The sequence below is a fragment of the Girardinichthys multiradiatus genome, chromosome 10, assembly GCF_021462225.1.
Source record: "Girardinichthys multiradiatus isolate DD_20200921_A chromosome 10, DD_fGirMul_XY1, whole genome shotgun sequence".
NCBI lineage: Eukaryota > Metazoa > Chordata > Actinopteri > Cyprinodontiformes > Goodeidae > Girardinichthys > Girardinichthys multiradiatus.
Window position 1 is genome coordinate 24039552 of NC_061803.1, and position 20702 is coordinate 24060253.

Here is a 20702-nt window from a genome sequence, read left to right on the forward strand (position 1 = left end):
GTGGGCCGGCTACCGTCGTCAAGGTTAAAACCAAATTTAATGTTTTCTCACACCATTCCTTTTTTTTTTTTTTTTCAAAGTGCCTTCTCACAGTGTTTTAGGCATACCATATAGTGCAGATGGTTGCCTACATGTGCCAGGGCAGTTTTGCTCTACCAAAAGGATATACACAAGGGTTGGACAATGAAACTGAAACACCTGTCATTTTAGTGTGGGAGGTTTCATGGCTAAATTGGACTGTGGACAATGTGAAACATGTATTGTTCTCTGATGAGTCCACCTTTACTGTTTTCCCCACATCCGGGAGAGTTACGGTGTGGAGAAGCCCCAAAGAAGCGTACCACCCAGACTGTTGCATGCCCAGAGTGAAGCATGGGGGTGGATCAGTGATGGTTTGGGCTGCCATATCATAGCATTCCCTTGGCCCAATACTTGTGCTAGATGGGCGCGTCACTGCCAAGGACTACCGAACCATTCTTGAGGACCATGTGCATCCAATGGTTCAAACATTGTATCCTGAAGGCGGTGCCGTGTATCAGGATGACAATGCACCAATACACACAGCAAGACTGGTGAAAGATTGGTTTGATGAACATGAAAGTGAAGTTGAACATCTCCCATGGCCTGCACAGTCACCAGATCTAAATATTATTGAGCCACTTTGGGGTGTTTTGGAGGAGCGAGTCAGGAAACATTTTCCTCCACCAGTTTCACGCAGTGACCTGGCCACTATCCTGCAAGAAGAATGGCTTAGAATCCCTCTGACCACTGTGCAGGACTTGTATATGTCATTCCCAAGACGAATTGACGCTGTATTGGCCGCAAAAGGAGGCCCTACACCATACTAATAAATTATTGTGGTCTAAAATCAGGTGTTTGTTTCATTGTCCAACCCCTGTATATATATATAGCCCTCTGTACTTTGACACCCCTTACACCCAATTGCCTTCAGAAGTCACCTATTAAGTAACTAGAGTTACACCTGTGTGTAATTTAATCTTAGTATAATTCAGCTGTTTTAAAGGCCTCAGAGGTTTGTTGGAGGATATTTGTGAACAAACAGCATGAAGACCAAGGAACACAGCAGACACATCATCGAGAAAGATGTGAAGTTTAGAGTACGGTTGGGTTTTACAACAATATCCTTAAGTGTGAACACTGTGAACACTGTTCAATCTACCATTCGATACCAGAAAGAGTTAAGCACCACTGCAAACATACTAAGAAAGATTGGTCTACCTAAACAGATGACCCAGGCAAAGGAAGTATTAATCAGAAATACAGCCATGATACCCATGGTATCTCCGAAGGAGCTGCAGAGATCCACAGCACAGGTGGGGGAATAGTTGTGCACTCCACAAATCTGGCCTTTTTGGAAGAGTGACAAAATGAAAACTATTGTAAAAGAAAGCCATTATAGCTCACGTTTTAAGTTTGCCAAAATCCATGTAGGGGACACAGCAAACATATAGAAGAAGCTGCTCTGATCAGAGGATACCAACCTGAATTTCCTGGCCTCTCTGCAAAATGCTATGCATTGATTGATTAAAAGATGGGTGAAGCTGAATAAAGGGCACTTGTAGTGACCTAGTCAAAGTCCATAACTATAAGCAGCTTAAAATGCCACGAGAAAAACTCATGTAAAGTCATGAGTGTCATTGTCTACATTATGTTTAAACTTTATATACCCATTGTTTTATTTACCCTAAAGCTGAGAACCAAATGGACCCAAAGCCAACAATGTTATACATGCTTTACAAGAAAGAAATTTGCACTGTAAAAAGTGCATGTGTTCTTTGGTTTCCTGTGCATTGTGTCATTATTTCAAGCGCTACAAAAATTTATAAAAAATCCTTTTATTTGAATTCAAAAATATGGTACTGGTAAAAAAAATCTTCCATCACTGAATGTGCAAGCCCTTAATTAAATGAGTATTGAAGATATTTGTTATAATGTGAAGGAGAAAGGGATTCTTGAATGTTTGGGCAAACTAGATATGGTATGTTTTCTGCTTGTGTTTGAATAGCAGTGGTAAATACATCTTAATCTCAAATTAATAGAATAAAACAGACATCTTAAACCATTGTCCTTTCTGGCATAAGCTGTGCTTTAATTCACCTTCTAGCTGCTATAGCCTGACTCTTTCTGACTACCTGCAACCACACTCTGCCACCTTCATCTCCTCATAAAGGTATCTGATAGTGATGCGCCCATTCTCCTGATACATGACTGTTATAGGGTCCAATTTTATTGGGACACAGCAAGCCATGTTGGCCTTTTTGGGGTCTCTGAGATTCACCAGCGTCTGGATGAGAGCGTGCTTTGATGGGGTCAACTCATCTGTCAGCGGGTAGAAACACATTCCTCGGCACTCAAAGGCATCATACTCTGGAGGCGCCACAATCCAGCTGTCCCAGCCGATGTCTTTAAAGTTGACTTTAAGCGAGGTTCGGTGGCAGTATTCCCTGTCGGCCTTTCTTTTTGTTCTACGTGGGCGCTGAAAATGGGGAACCTCACTTGGAACTTGATTCCCTCTGTTCCAGTCAGCCCCGGTGAGAAGGAAGATTTCTTCCTCATGAAGGATCATCTCTTTAAGCTCCTTCTTTGTCTCCCTCCTTCTGCTATTAAAGTCATCTGAGAAGATTATTAAAGCAGCTGCAGCATTATCTCCGACAGACATACTCATATTCAAACAGCCCTTTCCCTTTGTACTGTCAGAGGCGCCACAGTCCTTCCTATCCACCACTACATCAAAAGCAGTTGGCCCTTGGCCTGACTTAATCCAGCTTTGAATTGCTCTTGTCACTTCAAACTTTGCCCGTGTGCTCTGTGAGGCCACCACCTCTTCGCCATACAGCAGGTGTGTAGATGATGCAAAATTGTTGCCATCAGCTTCATAGACTTTGACAGTGGCTTTGAAACTCTGTGATGTGACATTTGACCTGGCATCTGGAAAGAAGAGGAGCTGTAGTTCAGCAGTGATAATCTTTTCATGGTTGGGGACACTAATATTGAACAGCAGCCTGCACCTTGACTTTGGGCCATTTGTCATGTTCAGACTGACATCTGTTGAGGATATAAAAAACAGATGAATTATTTATTTTGTCCATATAAAAACACATCACCAAATAACATAAATAAATAATAATATATTTATATATTTTGTATTAAAGTATACCATTCAATAAACACATTAATAAATGTTTATTTAGATATTTTGATTTTCTAAAATAAAAAAATTAAAAGAAATAAATACATTGATGCTTTTTAAATTCAAATTTATTTGCCTGATTTCTAAATAACTTTCTTATAAATTAACAAACGAGACAATATGGAAAATTTATTTTTTGTAAATAAAACATGAAAATAAACAAACACATAAATAAATACGTAGGTGTAATTTCAGCGTTTATTCAATAAATAAAGATAAAGAGATTGGTTTCCTTTTTTTTACTTTGCTTGCATATAAAAATATACAATTATATTAACACAGGTAAATATTTATTATTTACCATGTATGAAAAACCGCAATAAACTTTTATTTATTTTGTTTCCAAATAACCAATCATAAAAAATATGAAATACAAAAATCCAGAAATATTATTAATTTGTAACAAAAACAGGTTATTAAATCATTAAATATTTAATAACTAATTATTTTATAATCTTTGTAGCTTCCTTAATCGCTTATTTTCTTTCTTATTTTTAGTAGCAATCTTAAGGACTTGTCTATCGAACCTTATATTATTTGGGATTGGGTTTTGATCCAGTTCTTGAGTTTTTAAGATAAGGACATTTTAAAATAAAAAAAAGACCACAATTCAACCACTCCCACAATTACTGTAAATTATCCTTTTCAAACCTTATCGGGAGGTGGCTGTATTTGGAAATTACATGTATTAATTTAATAAACTCCTTCCATGTCAATGATTTGTCAGAGTTAAAATAGTCTCACAACTGCATTCTATCAGTGTTCACGAGAGAAAAACTACCATGAAAGGTGTCTAAGTGACAATCACATTTGCATCTTTGTAATCTGGTTTGCATCAGAGACACATAGTGTATCGTTATTTGCCTTGTTTAAGTACCTTGGACAGTGAAGCTTCGTATGACATCAAACTGTGGGACTGCCGACCTATTCGAGGCATACTTGTTGTACAGCTCCAACATGAACTGAGGGGGCGAGATTTTGCGATCCTCCTGTGGAACATCTGAAAGGTTAAGTTGTCTCAGAAAGCCTTCCTTCATGTTTGGCAAGAAATCTTCCATTTGAGGCTCTGTGTTTTCTTCCTCTAACAGATCCTCTGACAACTGCAAGTAGAATTTCTCCAGCTCTTCGCTTTGGATGTTGTTACTGAGAGGCTTACAGGTGCAGGAGGCAATAGAAACCACCAGAATCACACACATCTGGAGCAGGAAGGTCCTGGATATCTTCATTTTGATAAAAAAGTTTGTGAACCACTTAGCAGACAACAACTTTAGCTTCTCAAATGAGACTTTACGATTGCAAAGTTAGAAAATGGCGATCCTTGGTGCAAGAATCACAGTCCTGTTATCCGCTCCCATGCTCCAAGAATAAACAGAGGGACTTGTGTCAACAAAAAAAAATCACTTGACCTGCTTATCACTGTCATTGATGCCTTTTTAAAGCTTTGTTATCATCGGAAGGCTGTCCGCTAATGAAGACAATGTAAACACTCAACAGTGATAATGAGGGAAGCACTGGCAAATGTGAAATTTTTGACAAGCAGACATTTTCACAAAATGCTTTTTCCCAGCTTCAGGGGAAATCTGCTGCCTCATATCCATATCAGTCATTAGGAAACAGCTGGAGAAATGCAGCGCCTTGCAAATGTATGGGTTTAATCTTTTTTGCAACGACAACCTGTGTGTCATGCTTTTGTTTTCACCCTCCTTTACTCTGATATATCTAAACCGATTGTCTTCAAAAGTCACCTATTTAGTAAAAAGTCCACCTGTGTGTGATTTAATTTCAGCTGTTCTCTGATGGCCTCATGGGTTTGTTAGAGAACATTAGTGAAATTACATCATCATGAAGACCAAGGAACACAGAGTCGGGTCAGGGAGAAGGTTGTTGAGAAATTTAAAGCAGGGTTAGGTTATTAACCACTATGCCAAGCCTCACAGAGCAGAGCTAAATCCAATATCTGAAAATGTCCAGAGTATGGCAGAACTGCAAACCAACTAACCAACACGTGGCTTTCCAGCTAAAATTACATGGTAACTGGGTAAGGAGGGCATTGATCAGAAAACCTACCAAGAGACTCTTGGTAAGACTACTGAGTTAGGTTATAAAACAATATCTAAAGCTTTGAACTTTTGATAGAACTCTGTTCGTTTTATCATCTGATAAGACAAAAGGTATGCCACAGCTAAAAACCTATAAAAATGTGGTCACCCATCTAACCTCAGAGCGGTAATCAGAGAAGAAGCCAAGACAATCATGATAACTCAAAAGAGCTGCAGTGTCGCGTAACATGAGAAAATGTGAAACACTTCCAGGAGCATGAGTAATGTAATTCACTGTATTGTTGAGTGATATGTGAACAGGCTGAACAATTTTTTTGCTAAATAATAAAAATAAAGTAAGATTGGTTTGTCTTGGTAAAAGTAATAATGCGACAGACCACTCAATTGCGTACCTTTGATCCCAATACACAAGCACTATTCAGAATGGGAGCACATCAGCTTTCAACAGGACAGCTGTTTGCCACAAACAAAAGTCACCAGCCGTGTAGGGGACAAAGCAAATGTTGAGAAAGGGGCCCTGGTCATATGAGACCACAACCGATCTGTTTAACTCACATTCAAAACACTGTCTATGTTTGAAAACACTATATCCCTGATAAAACATGATGGTGAGTGCATTGTGCTGTGCTGATGCTTTCTTTCAGCAGACAAGGAAGGTGCTCACAGTTGTCATCCAACTCGTCGTCGTCCGCTTATCCAGGACTGGGTCGGGGGGGTCAGCAGTCTAAGCAGAGACGCCCAGACTTCCCTCTCCCCAAACACCTTCTCCAGCTCCTTTGGGGGTCGCCCGATGTGTTTCCAGGCCAGACAAGAGACATAGTCCCTCCAGCGTGTCCTGGGCCGTCCCCTGGGCCTCCTCCCAGTAGGACATGCTTGGAACACGTTCCGGGGGAGGCGTCCAGGAGGCATCCGAAACAGATTCCCATAAATTTTCCAATTAACTGCTCAAAGTTAATAGATTTGAATATGTTACCATTTTTTTACAATTACCAAAAAAAGAGGTTGCTTAGAGTTATTTTGGTAATAAAATAAAGTGGCCCAAAAAGAGATTCAAAATCTGTGAAAACAGTGTGTAATATAAAATTCTCTGAAAGTAGCAAATTAAAATAAAGATTAAACACTTTTCTGAGTATTTATCTATATAATTTACTGATAAATATTGATACGCAATAGTTACGTACAGTACACTTAAAAGGAGGGAAATTGTTTTCATATAGGAGAGTTTTAACTGATAAACGTAATTTGTTTTGCTAATATTCACTTATTTTGAATTTGATGCTTACAACACGTTCCAAAAAAGCTGGGACAGGGGCATGTTTACCACTGTGTTACATCACCTTCCTTTTAACAACACTCAATAAGCATTTGGGAGGCACTAATTGTTGAAGCTTTGTGGATGGAATTCTTTCCCATTGTTGCTTGATGTACACTTAAGCTGCTCAAAACTATGCCGTATTTCGCGCTTTATAATACGCCACACACATTCAGGGAGACAGGTCTGGACTGGAGGCGGGTCGGTCTAGCACCCACACTCTTTTTCTATGAAGCTACGCTGTTGTAACATATGCAGAATGTAGCATGGCATTGTTTTGCTGAAATAAACAGGTACATCTCTGAAAAAGTTGTTGCTTGGATGGCAGCATATGTTGCTGCAAAACCCGAATGTACTGTACCTTTCAGCATTAATGGTGCCTTCACAGATGCGCAAGTAACCCATGCCATGGGCACTAACACACCCCCATACCATCACAGATGCTGGCCTTCACACTTTGCTGATAACATTCTGGAAAGTCCTTTTCCTTCTTGGCCCGGAGGACACAACGTCCGTGATTTCCAAAAACAATTTGAAATGTGGACTTGTCAGACCACTGCACATTTTTCCAATACGAGTCACTCCATCTCAAATGAGTTTGGTCCTAGAGAAGCTGGTGTTGTTTTAAATTGTACTTCCTGTTTCCAATTAACCTGTGGAACGTTCCAAACAGGTGTTTTTTGAGCATTAGTCAACTTTCCCAATCTTTTGTCGACCCTCTCCCAGCTTTTTTGGTATGTATTGCAAGCATCACATTCAAAATTGCAAAAAAACAATACATTTTATCAGTTTCAACATTCAATATCTTGTCTTTGTAGTGAATCCAATTGCATCTAAGTTGAACAGGATTTGCAAATCATTGTATTCTGTTTTTATTTACGTTTTACACAACATCCAAACTTCATTGGGATTGGGGATGAAGACCCACATAACATGTTTTTTTCAGTCCGCCAGCATATAAAGACAGAAAGCAATGTGACTGGAGCTTCATGCATTCTTTCTCTGTCGCTTTCAAGTTGAGAATTTGTGTAATTTGGGTTTATCGTTTTTTTAAAAGCCTTAGCAGTTCAAACTTAATATGTAAATAACAAAAAATAAATAAATAAATAAAAAATGAGCAAATAAAGTGCATACTTTCTTTTAGATTCACACTTTAGTTTTGAACATATTTGTTAAAAAAAACAAAATGACAATTCTCACTTAATTTATAAGAATGTATTTTAAAATCGTTTTTAGAAGTAATAGCTTTACAGTTACCAATTTTATATAAAGTTAATATTTACCATCGACTGTATATCCTTTTTCATCCATAACTGTACCATGCAATTATGTTAAAGCATTTTCTATTGTAATACCATTTAATTCCACTTTATAAGCGCGTACATATGAATACATACATTTACCTTTTTACATACTGTTTAAATCCATTGTTGTTATTTTACAAATCACTAACTGTACAAGTCTGTTTATGGGCTACATGTGTAAGGAAATCCTAAACAGCCACACTAAGAAAGTGTTTCATTTCACATTTCATCAACTTTCACAGAAGGCACAGTAGATGGCAGCATCACACTGCTTTTTCCCTTTGATGTAGCAGACTGATCTATGCAGACTTTGATATGCTCAAATTTTCAAAGGAAGACCAAGTACATTCTTTAAATGCAAAACATAGAAACAATTGTAATGGAACTGATTTTAAGGAGATTACGATGCATCATTCATGATAAAACGTGTGGTCTGCACCTCACCTCACCTCACCCCACCCCACCACACCACGCCACAGTACTGACATGAAAACAAATTGAGCATTCTGCAGCCTCTGTTTCTTATATTCTCAGTAAGGTTGCAGTTTGTCATCCCGCCAAAACGTGAGTTCCTAAAATGAAAGATGAAAGCCAAGAGAGGAAGCTGCTGAAATGCAGCTTGTCAACAACTGAACACAAATGGTTAACTTGGTTTCCTGCACAGGGTTGTTCCTGAAGAGTCTAAGGTGACCCTGCAAAACCAGGTCCACTTGAATCCAGGCAGACATTTGAGCTAAAACAGAATCACTTCAGAAATACAAAAAAAAAAAAAAAAAAAAAGAAGCCTAAACCCATTGACATTTGGGTAGTTAACAACAAAGATTTGTACATGTTTCTTTAAGGGAACCTCCTCCGTTTTTCTCTCAATGATTTAAGGAAGTAAATGAAAAAGAATAAGTACTAAACATTAGTTTTATAAGCAGCATACTTTAAGGCAACACTCAGTCAGGATCATAACAAACAAGTCCAATTGTGATAAAAAAGCCTTTTCTCAGTTGTCTTTAACATATCATGCCATTCCTGACATTTCTTGCAGTTCTTACCTCTGACGTGGTTTCCTGCACGTTCAGTGTCTACAGTATAGTCTTTCTTTCTTTTTTTTTTTTCTTTACTCTTGGCCTTTATTTTTTTGTTATTTAAAAGAAGGCAGACATGAAGGGGGTGAAGGGAGGGGGAAGACATGCAGCACTGGTCTCTGTGGTAGGGACTCAAACCAGGTACAGCTGTGTCAAGGACTGAAGCCTCCGTATATGAGCCGCACGCTTCACTGCTACGCCATGTGCCCATACAGTATAGTCTTTCACACCGTCTTTTCATTCATCACACTTCTCGGAGGCTTGGATGGTCCTATCGACAGCCACAGGTATCCACAGACATTCCAGGGTAGACCTTGAGTACCATGTTTTTGTCAGGGTCCAGGAAGAGGACACTAAGGGGACTCATCTGGTCTGGAACGCAACATGGTTCAGGGACTCCAGGGATGATTCCTACAGCTCGGACTATACTTTGGATGGTGGCATGATTAGAGGGATGTGCCAACTAAAGAAATCAAGTGTAAAAAGACAAACAATTAGTACTGCAACTGAACAACACAGAAATAAGCATCTAAAATATTTTATTTTGCCCAAGGGCAAGTCAAGGTCCTACCTTCTTCCTCAGTTCAGTAACAAATCAACTCTAAGTCAAAATTGACATTGCAAAAAGTTCTCAAGTCCCAGTACATGCTTAAATATACGTTTTTAACTCTGATATGAACATCCCCACCCGACCACCCAACAGATCATTGGAAAAAGAACATCCCTCTAGAGAGACCTTAATTTAAACTTCCCGTGACTTACTTTAGGTATGGGAAATCCACATGTCCCGGCACAGTAATAGGCATCAAAAGACTTTGGCGCCACCACCCACTCGCTCCAGCCAATGTCAGCGAAGTCCACCCTGAGGTAACGTCTGGTGCAAACCTTGGGTTCGCTCCACTGTCTCCTTCTCGCCTTTTTCATTGTCCTCTCATCAAAGTTTAGAACCTGGGGCTTGCTCATGCCCTCGCTGCTCATCTGACCATGCTTTCTCCCAGTTTTGACTGCAGGTTTAGCTTTAGCCGGGAAATATGTGTTCTGCCACAATTCATGGTTTTTCAAGGTGCTGAAATGAACCTCCGGGATGTCATTGGTTTGAATCTGGAGATGTAGCTCTCTCCGGATCCTTGAAGCTGAAGTGGAGGTGGATGCGTCCTGCCCAACAGGAAAAGGCCCGTACCTCTGAAGTGACAAGGCGACGCTGTTTGGCTGATCTATAGCTTGATCGTCAGCATATACCAAGATGTAGGGCAGGTTGGCCAGAGAAAGATGCTCATGGCTGAAAGCACCTCTCTGTTGCATCCTTGCTGCCTCAAACCCCACATCAACCTCCACAGTGATCACAAGCTCATCGACATCCCTGGCCTGTTTCACCACTGTGGTCACATCTCTTGTTTGCCAAGAGCCTTTCTTGAGAGATACAAAACTTACGTTTCCAAGAAGTGTTGCAAAAGGAGAATTTGAGGAGGATCCATAGAAGAGAAATTGCGAGGAGGGCAGATGGGAATGCTGGAGTCCAATGGATTGGTGGAGAGGCTTTTGGAAGCGCCACGGTCTCTGGTGGTGGCGGGGGCGCTTGTTATGGAAGTGAAAAGAGGCAGAAAGGATGATCTCTGAGTTTTGAATTGAGGACAAGTTAAACTGGAACAGCTCTTTGCCGTGCAAAACTCCTGAAAGTAATGAAAAGGCAAATTAGAAGGGTGGCAAGAAATAGCTCATCAGCTTAAAACTCGTGACAGCTAGGCATGGGCCGATTACCTATATCAAATTTTAAAAAGCAATGCTTCCAAAACCGCAAATTTTTTTGATCATACTATTCATGTGGTTTAAATACCTTTTAATGAGCTGTCAGAGAAAGTGCCAGACTGACAGCTGAATCGAGTTAGAGTAAGAGCAAGGGACAGATTCATGAAGCGCTGCCATTCTCCCATTTGCTGCTTAGCACTGCCATCCAGCTGGCCAAAAAGGCTTTTACACTTTCCCTTACTTCAAGAAGGACATATTAGGCGTTTTGGAAAAATTTCCATCCCCAATAAACATGGACAGGCATGGTGCAGAAACTAAAGGGGCATTATCCAGGCTTCTTATTAAGGTTACAATTACTTAAATTATTTACGCAGATTTTTTTAATTTTATGGCACTAGTTGCCTTTATTTCACAGTACACAGACAGGAAATGGGGAGAGAGAGAGAAGGGGGGATGACATGCAAGGTCCCAGGGGCGGAAATCAAAACCTGGATGGCTGCGTCTCATAGCCTCTGTATATGGTGCAAACACTCTACCCATACGCGCCACAGTCCTACTTTTCTGTTTTAATAAAAGCTATTAGGTGATTTAATCAATTTTTAGTTTTTACATTTTTGTGTAAATACCTTAATACTGTGTAATTGCCTTTTTTTTCCTAAACAGGTATCACATAGTAAGAATCTCATACTGACCCATGCCACATGACAACTGATGTTTTTTTTTGCTGGTGCTTTTTAATTTGAAACAATCTGATTTCACGTTTAACAGATATTTTGCTAAACAGATGGGAAACCTAAAATGAGAGATTCCTGGAACCTGTTATCTACTTTTACCTTGTCTTTTGTCACTTCTTCTCTCAGGTTTAAGGTAAATGAAAAACAGCAACCAGAAAAAATATTAACCGCAACATGTTTCTCAACACATCTGAGCAAAGCAGCATGGAAAACATTAATCGCTAACTGGTGAAGTGCTTGCCTTATGCATGACCAAAACCTCATCACTGATAGCTATACTCTTGAAGTTCAGCCTCGTTCCTTCACTTCCACCACAGCCTGAAAGACAAACATTGGACCGGTCCAGTAGGTCTCTCACAGACATATGGAAGTGCTTATTGGAGAAAAAGTTGCTCCTGAGGCTTTTTTTGTGTGCAGCCGGTGTCTGGCTGTGATAATATGTGCTTGTCTAACACCTAGGCTTCTACATCTACTGAGGAGGTAACAGCATTTGACTCTTTAAGTTGCTTTTTTCAGTAAAGCGAGACACTGCTAGGGGCACTGAGGTGAAGACATTTAGCCCAAAGGGAAGCTGGCTTCTGCTGCGAGATTGACGATACACTGGATTTCACAAGGCATTTTGATTGCACCATTAAAGTCTAATTTGACCGTTTGGGTTAGTACTTTTATCCTATAAAAGTGTGCTGGGTGACTGAAATTAGAAGTAACAATGCAACATTTACTTGGGATGGCACTTGATAATGCATAAAGCTTTTAAATTACAAAGTACAGTTGAAGTTTAAGTTAAAACGTATAACATTTAAAACATAGTTAATTATAGTCACTTGAAAATATATATAACTTATTTCCCAGACCATTTGGCATATATAAATGATTTGTGGCTATTTTTGGCTCGGCATAATCATTGGTCAGAGAGCATTCAGTAACAAAGACTTAAGCAACCACTGTATTTGTACCCTTTGAACTTTTTCCCATTCAGTCAGGGTACAACTACAAACTTCAATGGACTTCAATAGAATATTATGTGATAGTCAAACACAAAGTAGTGCAGAGTTGTGAAGTGGAAGGAAAGAAATATGTGGTGTTCAAATTATTTTAAATAATAACAAATAATAATCAACTGAAAAGTGTGACTTATATTTACATTACCGGTCAAAAGTTTTAGATATACTTCCTCACTTAATGGGTCTCTTTATTTTCATGACTATTTGCATCATAGACTCACCAAAAGCAAAAAAAAAAAAAAAAACTATGAATGAACACACATGGAATTATATAGTAAACAAAAAGTATGAAATAACTCTAAACAACTTTATATTTTAGATTCTTAAAAATAGCCACCCTTTGCTTTGATGACTGCTTTGCTCTCTTGGCATTCTCTCCCTGAGCTCCATGAGGTGGTCACCTGAAATGGTTTCCAAGGAATCTTGAAAGAACCTCCAAGAGGTTAATTGAGAGACGGCCAAACGTTTCAAATTTCAGTCATCACAGCAAAGGCCGGCTACTTTAATATAAAATATAAAACATATTAGAAGCTCTTTTAGAAATTTTTGTTTGTTACATAATTCCATATGTGTTCATTGACGGTTTTGATGCCTTCAGTGAGAATTAACGTACAATGTAAATAGTCATAAACATAAAGAAAACCATTAAATGACAAAGTGTGTCAAAACCCTTTGACTCGCAGTGTATATTCATTTCCCTCTTAATCAATACTTTGTCGAAGCACCACTGTATTTGTAGAACCAAATACAGCTGCAAGTCTTTTGGGGCTATGCCTAAACCTGCTTTAAACATCTAGAGGCTGAAATTAAGTCAGATTGAAAAGAGAGTGTATGTGAACATCATTATTAAAGTCCCGCCACATATTCTTACATGGATGTATTTCTGGAGTTTGACTAGGGTATTCTAACACTCGAATATATTTTGATTTTAACCATTCCATTGTAGCTTTGATTGTATCTTTAGGGTTGTTGCCCTGCTGAAAGGTGGACATCCACCACAGTCTCAAGTGTTTTGCAGCCTCCACTAAATTTTAATGCAGAGGTGCCCTGTATCCATGTCCCCACCAGCATGTCTTACAGAGACATGCTGGTGGGGAAAATTTACATGCAGGCCAAAACGTTTTACTGTGTTTTAGATAAGGCTGGTGACAACCTGTAAATGGGACTTCTATTGACTTTGTTACAGCAAATGTTTTCTTTTTGCCATTCATGTGTAGAGATCAGATTTGTTTGGTGCACCACTGTTGTCCTGTTGACAGATTCTCCCACCTGAATCTTGGATCTCTGCAGCTCCTCCAAAATTGCCATAAACCTCTCATCTGTTTTTTTGATTCATGCTCTTCTTGCCTGGCCTGTCAGTTTAGGTGGATGACCATGTCTTTGTACATTTGCAGTGGGTATACCATACTCTTTGCATTTTTTAAATGATGAATTGGACAGTGCTCTGTGAGATGTTCAAAACTTGGAATAACTCAGCATAACTCTGCTTTAGATTTCTCCACAACTTTCTTCCTGACCTGTCTGCTTTGTTTGTTTACATGATGCTGTTTGTTCTCAAATGTTCTCTATCAAACTTATGAAGCCTTCACAGAACAGCTGGATTGACACTGAGATTAAAATACACAAACATGGACTATATTTACTAATTAAGTGACTTTTAAAGGAATTTATTTAGGGGTATCATTTCAGAGTTTTATTTGTAAATCAAATTTGTACCATTAATTATTTTCCAATCACTTCATAATGATATGTTACTTTGTCTTGTTCAATCACATAAAACCCCAATAAAATGCATTAGAGTTTGTGGCTGTAGCGTGAAAAATATAAAGAGTTGAAGGAATAATGGTTTTGCAAGGTACTGTAGAGAAAGGCTATTGAGTTGTGCAATGCTTCAAAAACGCGTACATGTTGTTCCACCAATTCAAATAAAAATTTTTTTATCAACAAGCTGATCAGAATCAGAGATACGTTGAAACAAATATAATCACCCTTCAAAGTTTACCTACAGATATGAATGCGTGTGCTCAGTTACTCACTCGGGACAGCTTTGAAACTCCTCACGGTGTTTCCCTCCCTGCGGCTCCGCGGCTCCTTGCTGTACCTCTCGTACACATTGAGCATGTTCACGGAGACCATGTCCCGGTTCGGGCTCTCCTGCGCAAACACGCGCTGATCCACGGCCGGTGGCGCGCCGGGAACCTGACGCGCGACTCCATCGTAACCTTTCGACGCGAAGTGAGCCCCGCCGGACTCGAGGATCAAAAAACTCAAGATGTGAAAAAGCCAAGTCGCCATATGTGATGATCTGAAGGATGGTTGCAATTAAAGTGGAAGAGTGAAACACAGAGCTGCTTGTTTTTAGCCAGACCTCCAAATAATTAAGTCCTCCACGGCTAGCGGTCTACAGCTGTCTCAACTATGGGAGGAGAGCCTGGCTGAGAGGTGCCACGGTCCGGCCCAGGCGCATGCATGAAGCGATGCTGCTGGATGACAGATGGTGACGCCTTCTGAGCACACAGCCATCAAGAGCCATGCAGCTCAGTAGGTGAACTGCTGCTCATGTCGGCTGGATGCAAAGTTTGGAGCTCCTTAGGACAATACCATCCTTAATGGTGAATGCATGTTGCATCATTTAGCTCTATCACTAAAGTTTAATATAAGAGAATCACATGTAGCTCTACAACATCCATAGAAGCCAAAATGTTTTCATAACTTTAAGGGGAAACACGAAGTAACTGGTAAATTAGTATAAATTGGAAATTTTTCTTAAAAAGAAAAAACATTTGCAAAGAAGCTCCATAAATAACTTAACTGTCTTTTTTCTGTCAGGGTTAGGCAGTTATTTTACACTCCATCAATATTAATGTATCCAACAGTTTACAACTGGGTACTGAATTTCAACATGACATTGTTGACTTCGTGTAATTTTACACTTTCCACCAGCTTGCTGCAGTTTATGTAGCTACAAAGAGTAGTAAAAATGTGAGAGCTTTGCATGTAATTTCATTTCTGGTTCCAGGCTTAAGAATCAGTCCGTTGCATGAGAAAAACCTAAGCTAGAAGAGAAAATAAGCTGGAAGCAAAGTGAAGATGTATTGGTTCTTGGCTTGCATGCAGCATACTGTGGAGCATCCAAATATGTATTTTAACAATAGAAAACCAATGTAAGCTTAGGAAGAAACTTGTTTAGCTATATCATTTTAAAATATGTATCTTGAACACAGTTTTTACTCTAAGATCAAGATTCCTTATAAATACAATAAGACATTATACTGCTCTCACTCAAACCTGTGCCCTCTTCTTGAAAATTGTTTTTCCTAGAAAACAATGCTCTGCGTCCCCAGAAAACTGTTTCTGCTTTCACATTAAATGTATCTTCACAAATATTTAAACCATGCTTCTCGTATAGAAGAATGATCTTGTCAAATATGTGTCATTTTTTTGTTCTAAAAAACTCCTTATTTTTACAATAAGACACTGTACTACTCTCACTCAAAACTCTGCTTGCTATTTAAAAACATTATGCTTCTCGAAACACTCTTTGTTTTTGCTGTCAGATTTAACGTTTCTCACAGAAATGTTCTTCCACTGTTGTTTAAACCATGGATCTTGTACAGAACTTTAACTTTGTCAGATATCAAGAATGTACATTTTTCACTCTAGGAGCAGGATTTGTTTATCCTTACAAGAAGACATTGCATTGCTCTCACTTAGAACTGTTCACACTAAGCTCTAACGATTATGCAAACTTTTTGAAAACTGCAGCAAATTTTTGCTGTGTGAGATTATACTACTGCTAAAAAGGAGCAATTTATTTAAAGGCTTTTTATGCAGCTTTTCCAGGGGTGGCAATAAATGTGAAATATTCTTTATTAGACAGGGTAAACCTAAAGTTTGTAACTTTTTGAAAGTTTGAAGGCAAAAAAGAACCAGGGTGACCTGTGGTTTTTGATGCAGCACAACAGTTTCCCTGTGACAGACGTAAGCACATTACTGCCACTGGAGGTCAGACAGCCATTAAAATACCTCCTATTGCTACAACGGGAGATCACAAGGTGCTCTTTGACACCACTATGTTCCACATCAGAGATAAAGGACTCCGCTGAGACTGGGATCCCCCCTTGGTAAAAGAGCGACTTGTTAGGAGGTCATGCTGTTTCAGCAAAAAGAGTGCGATAGCATCAGTCTCCTCCCAAGGAGTAATCAGAAGCTGTTATCACTCAGCATGGGGTTGTCTAATTGATTTTAATGGGATAGGAAAAACCAACGTTCTTGTGAGTTTCCTTTTGATGCCTTTGTGTTTTTTTGTTTGCGGTCTTAAAGAACATTGACGAGATGTCGGGGAGGCTTTGTTATACCAAAATAACTATCAATCTATTTTTTCCCTTAGCAAACCCCCCCCCCCAAAAAAAACAAAAAAAAAACAAAGGCATTAATCATTAGATCAACCACTTTTCACAACCAAAGTCCTGTGGTCATGAGAGTAAAGAGTACTTCCTTTTGGAAGCTAATCTGAAAGTAGCTGATACTGGATTACCAATCAGCTCCCCAGGATTTGGTGCTTTGAACATTGCTTGATGTTATTAAGGTGCCAAGAAATTTCTGACAGAAGAGGTCAACAAAGATGAATGCAGGGACAAAGTGCATGGCTCTGATATTGGAGACCATGGGTCACATCCAGTCTGTGGTTTCTTTAATCATGCCTTGATCTTAACCTGGCAGTTTTGCTTAAACTAAAGTAGCCCAAATGGACAAAAACTACCCTTCAGTTCAGTTCTGGTACAATGAGTCAAATCTGCAGTAATGCTATCACAATTTAACCTGTTTTTTATGTATTACCTTTGAGGTCATGATGGATAATTTCTTACACTAAAGAAATTGTGTAACTTTAGTAAAAACTCTGCTCATGTTTTTGTCATATTTGTCGTTAATGTTTTGACATTTTCTACATTCAGACTACGCTAGCAAAACATCAAGGGTAATTTCAACCCTCATGAGTATTTTTGACGACCCCTTAAGGTTTTGCCTGGCATAGTGTATACAAAGTAAACAACCGCTATTTAGAAAGGATTTAAAAAGGAATTTAGAAGGACAGCTGAAAATTTCTTGGAATGAGGACTGCCACATCCAATGAGCATAAATTCTCGATTATCATAAAACCACCTCATTACTATGGATTTACTTCCAGAGATCAAAAGACAGTGTCTGTCCCACACCTTTTCTCATCAACTCACTTATCTGTGAAGCTGAACCGCTGTGTTTATATGTATTATTATCAATGGCCTCAAAATTACCATTCCATAATGTTTTTTTATACACAGACATTATTAATGTTGCTGCAGAGCATCTTAATGTTTTAATACCAAAACCAATAGAATACCCATGTATACTGGAAGACTTAAAGAGCAAAACAATTCATACTTGATGAACTTTTTCAAATTTCTATATATTTTATTGGGATATTATATTATAAACCAAGACAAAGTTATTCATGATTTTAAAGAGAAAGAAAAATGATGCATGATTTTCTTTATTTTAATTAAATATATGAAAACTGTGACCTGCATTTGTATACACGCCCTCTTCTACTCTGATACCCCTAAGTAAAAACCAGTGCAACCAACCACCTTCAGAAGACAGTTAGTTAATAAACAGAGCTAGAGTGTAAATCCAGTTGCTCAGTGAAGGTCTCAGAAAATTGTTAGGGAACATCACTTAGCAAACAGTGTCACAAAGACCAAGGAACACAGCAGATTGGTCAGGGAGAAAGTTTTGGAGGAGTTTAAACCAGGGTTAGGTTATAAAACAGTATACCAAGCTTTAAAGATGCTGTTGAATCCATCATCCAAAAATCGAGAGAGTATGGCAGAACAACAAACCCGCCAAAAGCAGTCCACCTGCACTGGTAGGGTGAGCACAGAGAGCGTTAATCAGAGAAGCCAAAAAGGCCATGGTAATTCTGGAGGAGTTGCAGAGATGTGCAGTTTAGGTGGAGAATCTGTCACTCTCCAGAGTGACAACATTGATTAATTATTGAAAGAAAGCCAAAAGAATTCCCTTTGCAGTTTGCCACAAAACATGCAACACTTGGAAACGGTTTTTCAAGTCAGATGGGGCAAAATTGAACTTCATGGTATATATCTAATAAGCTATGTGTAGTCACGACAAAGTAAGACCCTAAAAATATTCTGCCCACTGTGACAATCCTGGGAGAAAGCCTCTTAGAGCCTGCACAAGAATGGAGACTAGGGCATGGGCACTTTGTACAAAGTGGACAAATTTATCCACTTTGTACAAGCACCAATTCCACTGTAGACAAAACAGACCCTCAAGATGATTCTACCACCATCACACTTGAGAGGAACAGTGTTATTGGGTATGACAGCCTCACCGTGATTTATTCAAATATTCTTCAAATCACTGAAGTCAAACAGCTCAATCTTTGTCTCATCTGACCATAAAATCAGCAAGCTCTTAGTCCATGGCCACTATGGACAGTGGTGCTGGTGTTTCAGCAGTTTCCTGTTCATGAGAGCCTCAAGCCTCAGTGGTTCCTAGACTGTTCCTGAGTGTTCTAATAAATTTTCTTTAATCAACATCAAAACGTTTTTTTGGAATAAATTAAAGCAGGTCCTCTGAACATCCATTTAGTATGTGCAAAGCTAGAAATAATAATGTGCTGCTTGTTGCTTGGTTAAGCAAGTCTTGCAAATCTTTTCTATATTAAGTGTACTAAAAAAATGAATGTAGTATAATGTTATTTCTGGACATTTCTGAAATAGTCACATTAACTGTTTGGTTTTTATTTATCACCCACTAACAAGTAATGGAAGCACCAGAACAAGAAGCATGCTAAACCCGTGTCCTCTAACACATCAAACCTAATTGAACATTTCACGCTTGAATGACATCATAGATGAATCACCTCTCTGCGACCAACTCCTCATTCTCCTCCTCTGTTGCAAGGATAAATTAAAGTGTAGCTCACCAAAATGTTCTCATTCATAGAATATTTGCCTGGGGTCCTCATCAGGACAGGGGAGAAGGAGAGAAGAGCCCACCGTGTTTTTTTTGGCATCAGACCCCATTCTTTACCACCCCCGAACCACCACCACATTCCCCCTGTTTTCTCTCTTTTGACTTGTTTTCATACTTCTGGCTGCAGCTGAATGTTCATTCATGCTCATTGATGCTGGATGTGGATGTGTGTATTCGATTGCGCAAGTCCCTAAGGCATCTTCTCATTTTAGGTCTGCCAAGGTCTCAGACGCACACGCTAAAAACAAATATAATGTGAAATCCAGTCGAAATTCTAAATTGTATACCTGCTCCAGCCTAGCTTAAAGGATCATTTAAAAGAGAGAGGTCTACCCAAATACACACACTTATGCAAACACATCCTTGTAACTCTCTCCGGGAGATTGTCCCGTGTTTTAGTGTTCCAAGTAGTGTCAGCCAAAACAGGAATGTCAGCTGGAGTCTGAGAGGCAAACTTATGCATGACAAATTTCTAATGGATCTCAGAACCTTTTTGGTGAAAAACGTGACTGCTGAGATATATGACACCACATTCATGCTAGTAGCAATGGAATAGTAGACATGCGTCATGAATAAAGCCAACAAGAGCTATGCTTAATGTAAAAAAAAAACAACAAAATAAAAACTGAGAAAACAGACATAAAACACAATGTATAAACCTGTTAGATTTTTGATTGACATTTATTGATAGTTTGAAGAAATGTTTTTATGGCAGCAACAATTGTCCACTGGATATAACTATGTCCATTATCAATAATACAATCTATACAGCCATCATCTAGTAAAAGCAATTATATCATGTTATACATTTTTGATTTCAGGTTTTGTTTGTAATATGATGCAATTAAATTACGGCATTTTTACAGAAGGTAATTATATCATAAACTAACCTAGTCGCATGACGCATCAAAATTCCTAGAAGAACATCCAGAACATGGCTAAAGCAGGACTGGACTAAATATTCTCCCAAAACAAAAATAGCTCTTTTTATCTTGGGAACCATTTACAGTTTTCTGTCCATTATTAAGTTTTATTCTGGACGTTTTGAAAAATGGGTACGTTTTGCTATTTAGATACTCCATTTGCAAAATCGACATAGATACACCAAAAACAGAAGTTTTTTATATGTCCACACTTTGAAAAGTGGTATTTAAATGATTCTGGCTGACAGCACTTGGCTACATTAGAACTGCAGAGGCTCCCATCACTATTAAACC

General features: G+C 38.8%; 2 protein-coding genes across 2 annotated transcripts; both read right to left on the reverse strand.

The window, feature by feature from the left end:
* Nucleotides 1–828: 828 nt before the first annotated feature.
* gdf2 (growth differentiation factor 2) lies at nucleotides 829–4568 on the reverse strand. The gene is made up of 2 exons (XM_047377785.1): nucleotides 4089–4568; nucleotides 829–3066 (listed from the first exon to the last, which is right to left on the reverse strand). Exons 1-2 carry the CDS (start codon nucleotides 4435–4437, stop codon nucleotides 2150–2152), a joined length of 1266 nt encoding a protein of 421 aa, XP_047233741.1. The 5' UTR covers nucleotides 4438–4568; the 3' UTR covers nucleotides 829–2149.
* A 3215-nt stretch (nucleotides 4569–7783) lies between these two features.
* Nucleotides 7784–14956, reverse strand: gdf10b (growth differentiation factor 10b). Its single transcript, XM_047376355.1, has 3 exons — nucleotides 14484–14956; nucleotides 9726–10633; nucleotides 7784–9426 (listed from the first exon to the last, which is right to left on the reverse strand). Exons 1-3 carry the CDS (start codon nucleotides 14740–14742, stop codon nucleotides 9235–9237), a joined length of 1359 nt encoding a protein of 452 aa, XP_047232311.1. The 5' UTR covers nucleotides 14743–14956; the 3' UTR covers nucleotides 7784–9234.
* Between the last annotated feature and the right edge of the window lie 5746 nt (nucleotides 14957–20702).

Excerpts from the sequence above, each read along its gene's own strand:
- gdf2 (XM_047377785.1), bottom strand. The coding sequence starts at position 4,437 with ATGAAGATATCCAGGACCTTCCTGCTCCAGATGTGTGTGATTCTGGTG. Across the intron at positions 3,067-4,088 it reads ACGAAGCTTCACTGTCCAAG|ATGTCAGTCTGAACATGACA; the intron begins GTACTTAAACAA and ends TATCCTCAACAG.
- gdf10b (XM_047376355.1), bottom strand. The coding sequence starts at position 14,742 with ATGGCGACTTGGCTTTTTCACATCTTGAGTTTTTTGATCCTCGAGTCC. Across the intron at positions 10,634-14,483 it reads GAGTTTCAAAGCTGTCCCGA|GAGTTTTGCACGGCAAAGAG; the intron begins GTGAGTAACTGA and ends CATTACTTTCAG. Across the intron at positions 9,427-9,725 it reads GTGGATTTCCCATACCTAAA|TTGGCACATCCCTCTAATCA; the intron begins GTAAGTCACGGG and ends TGATTTCTTTAG.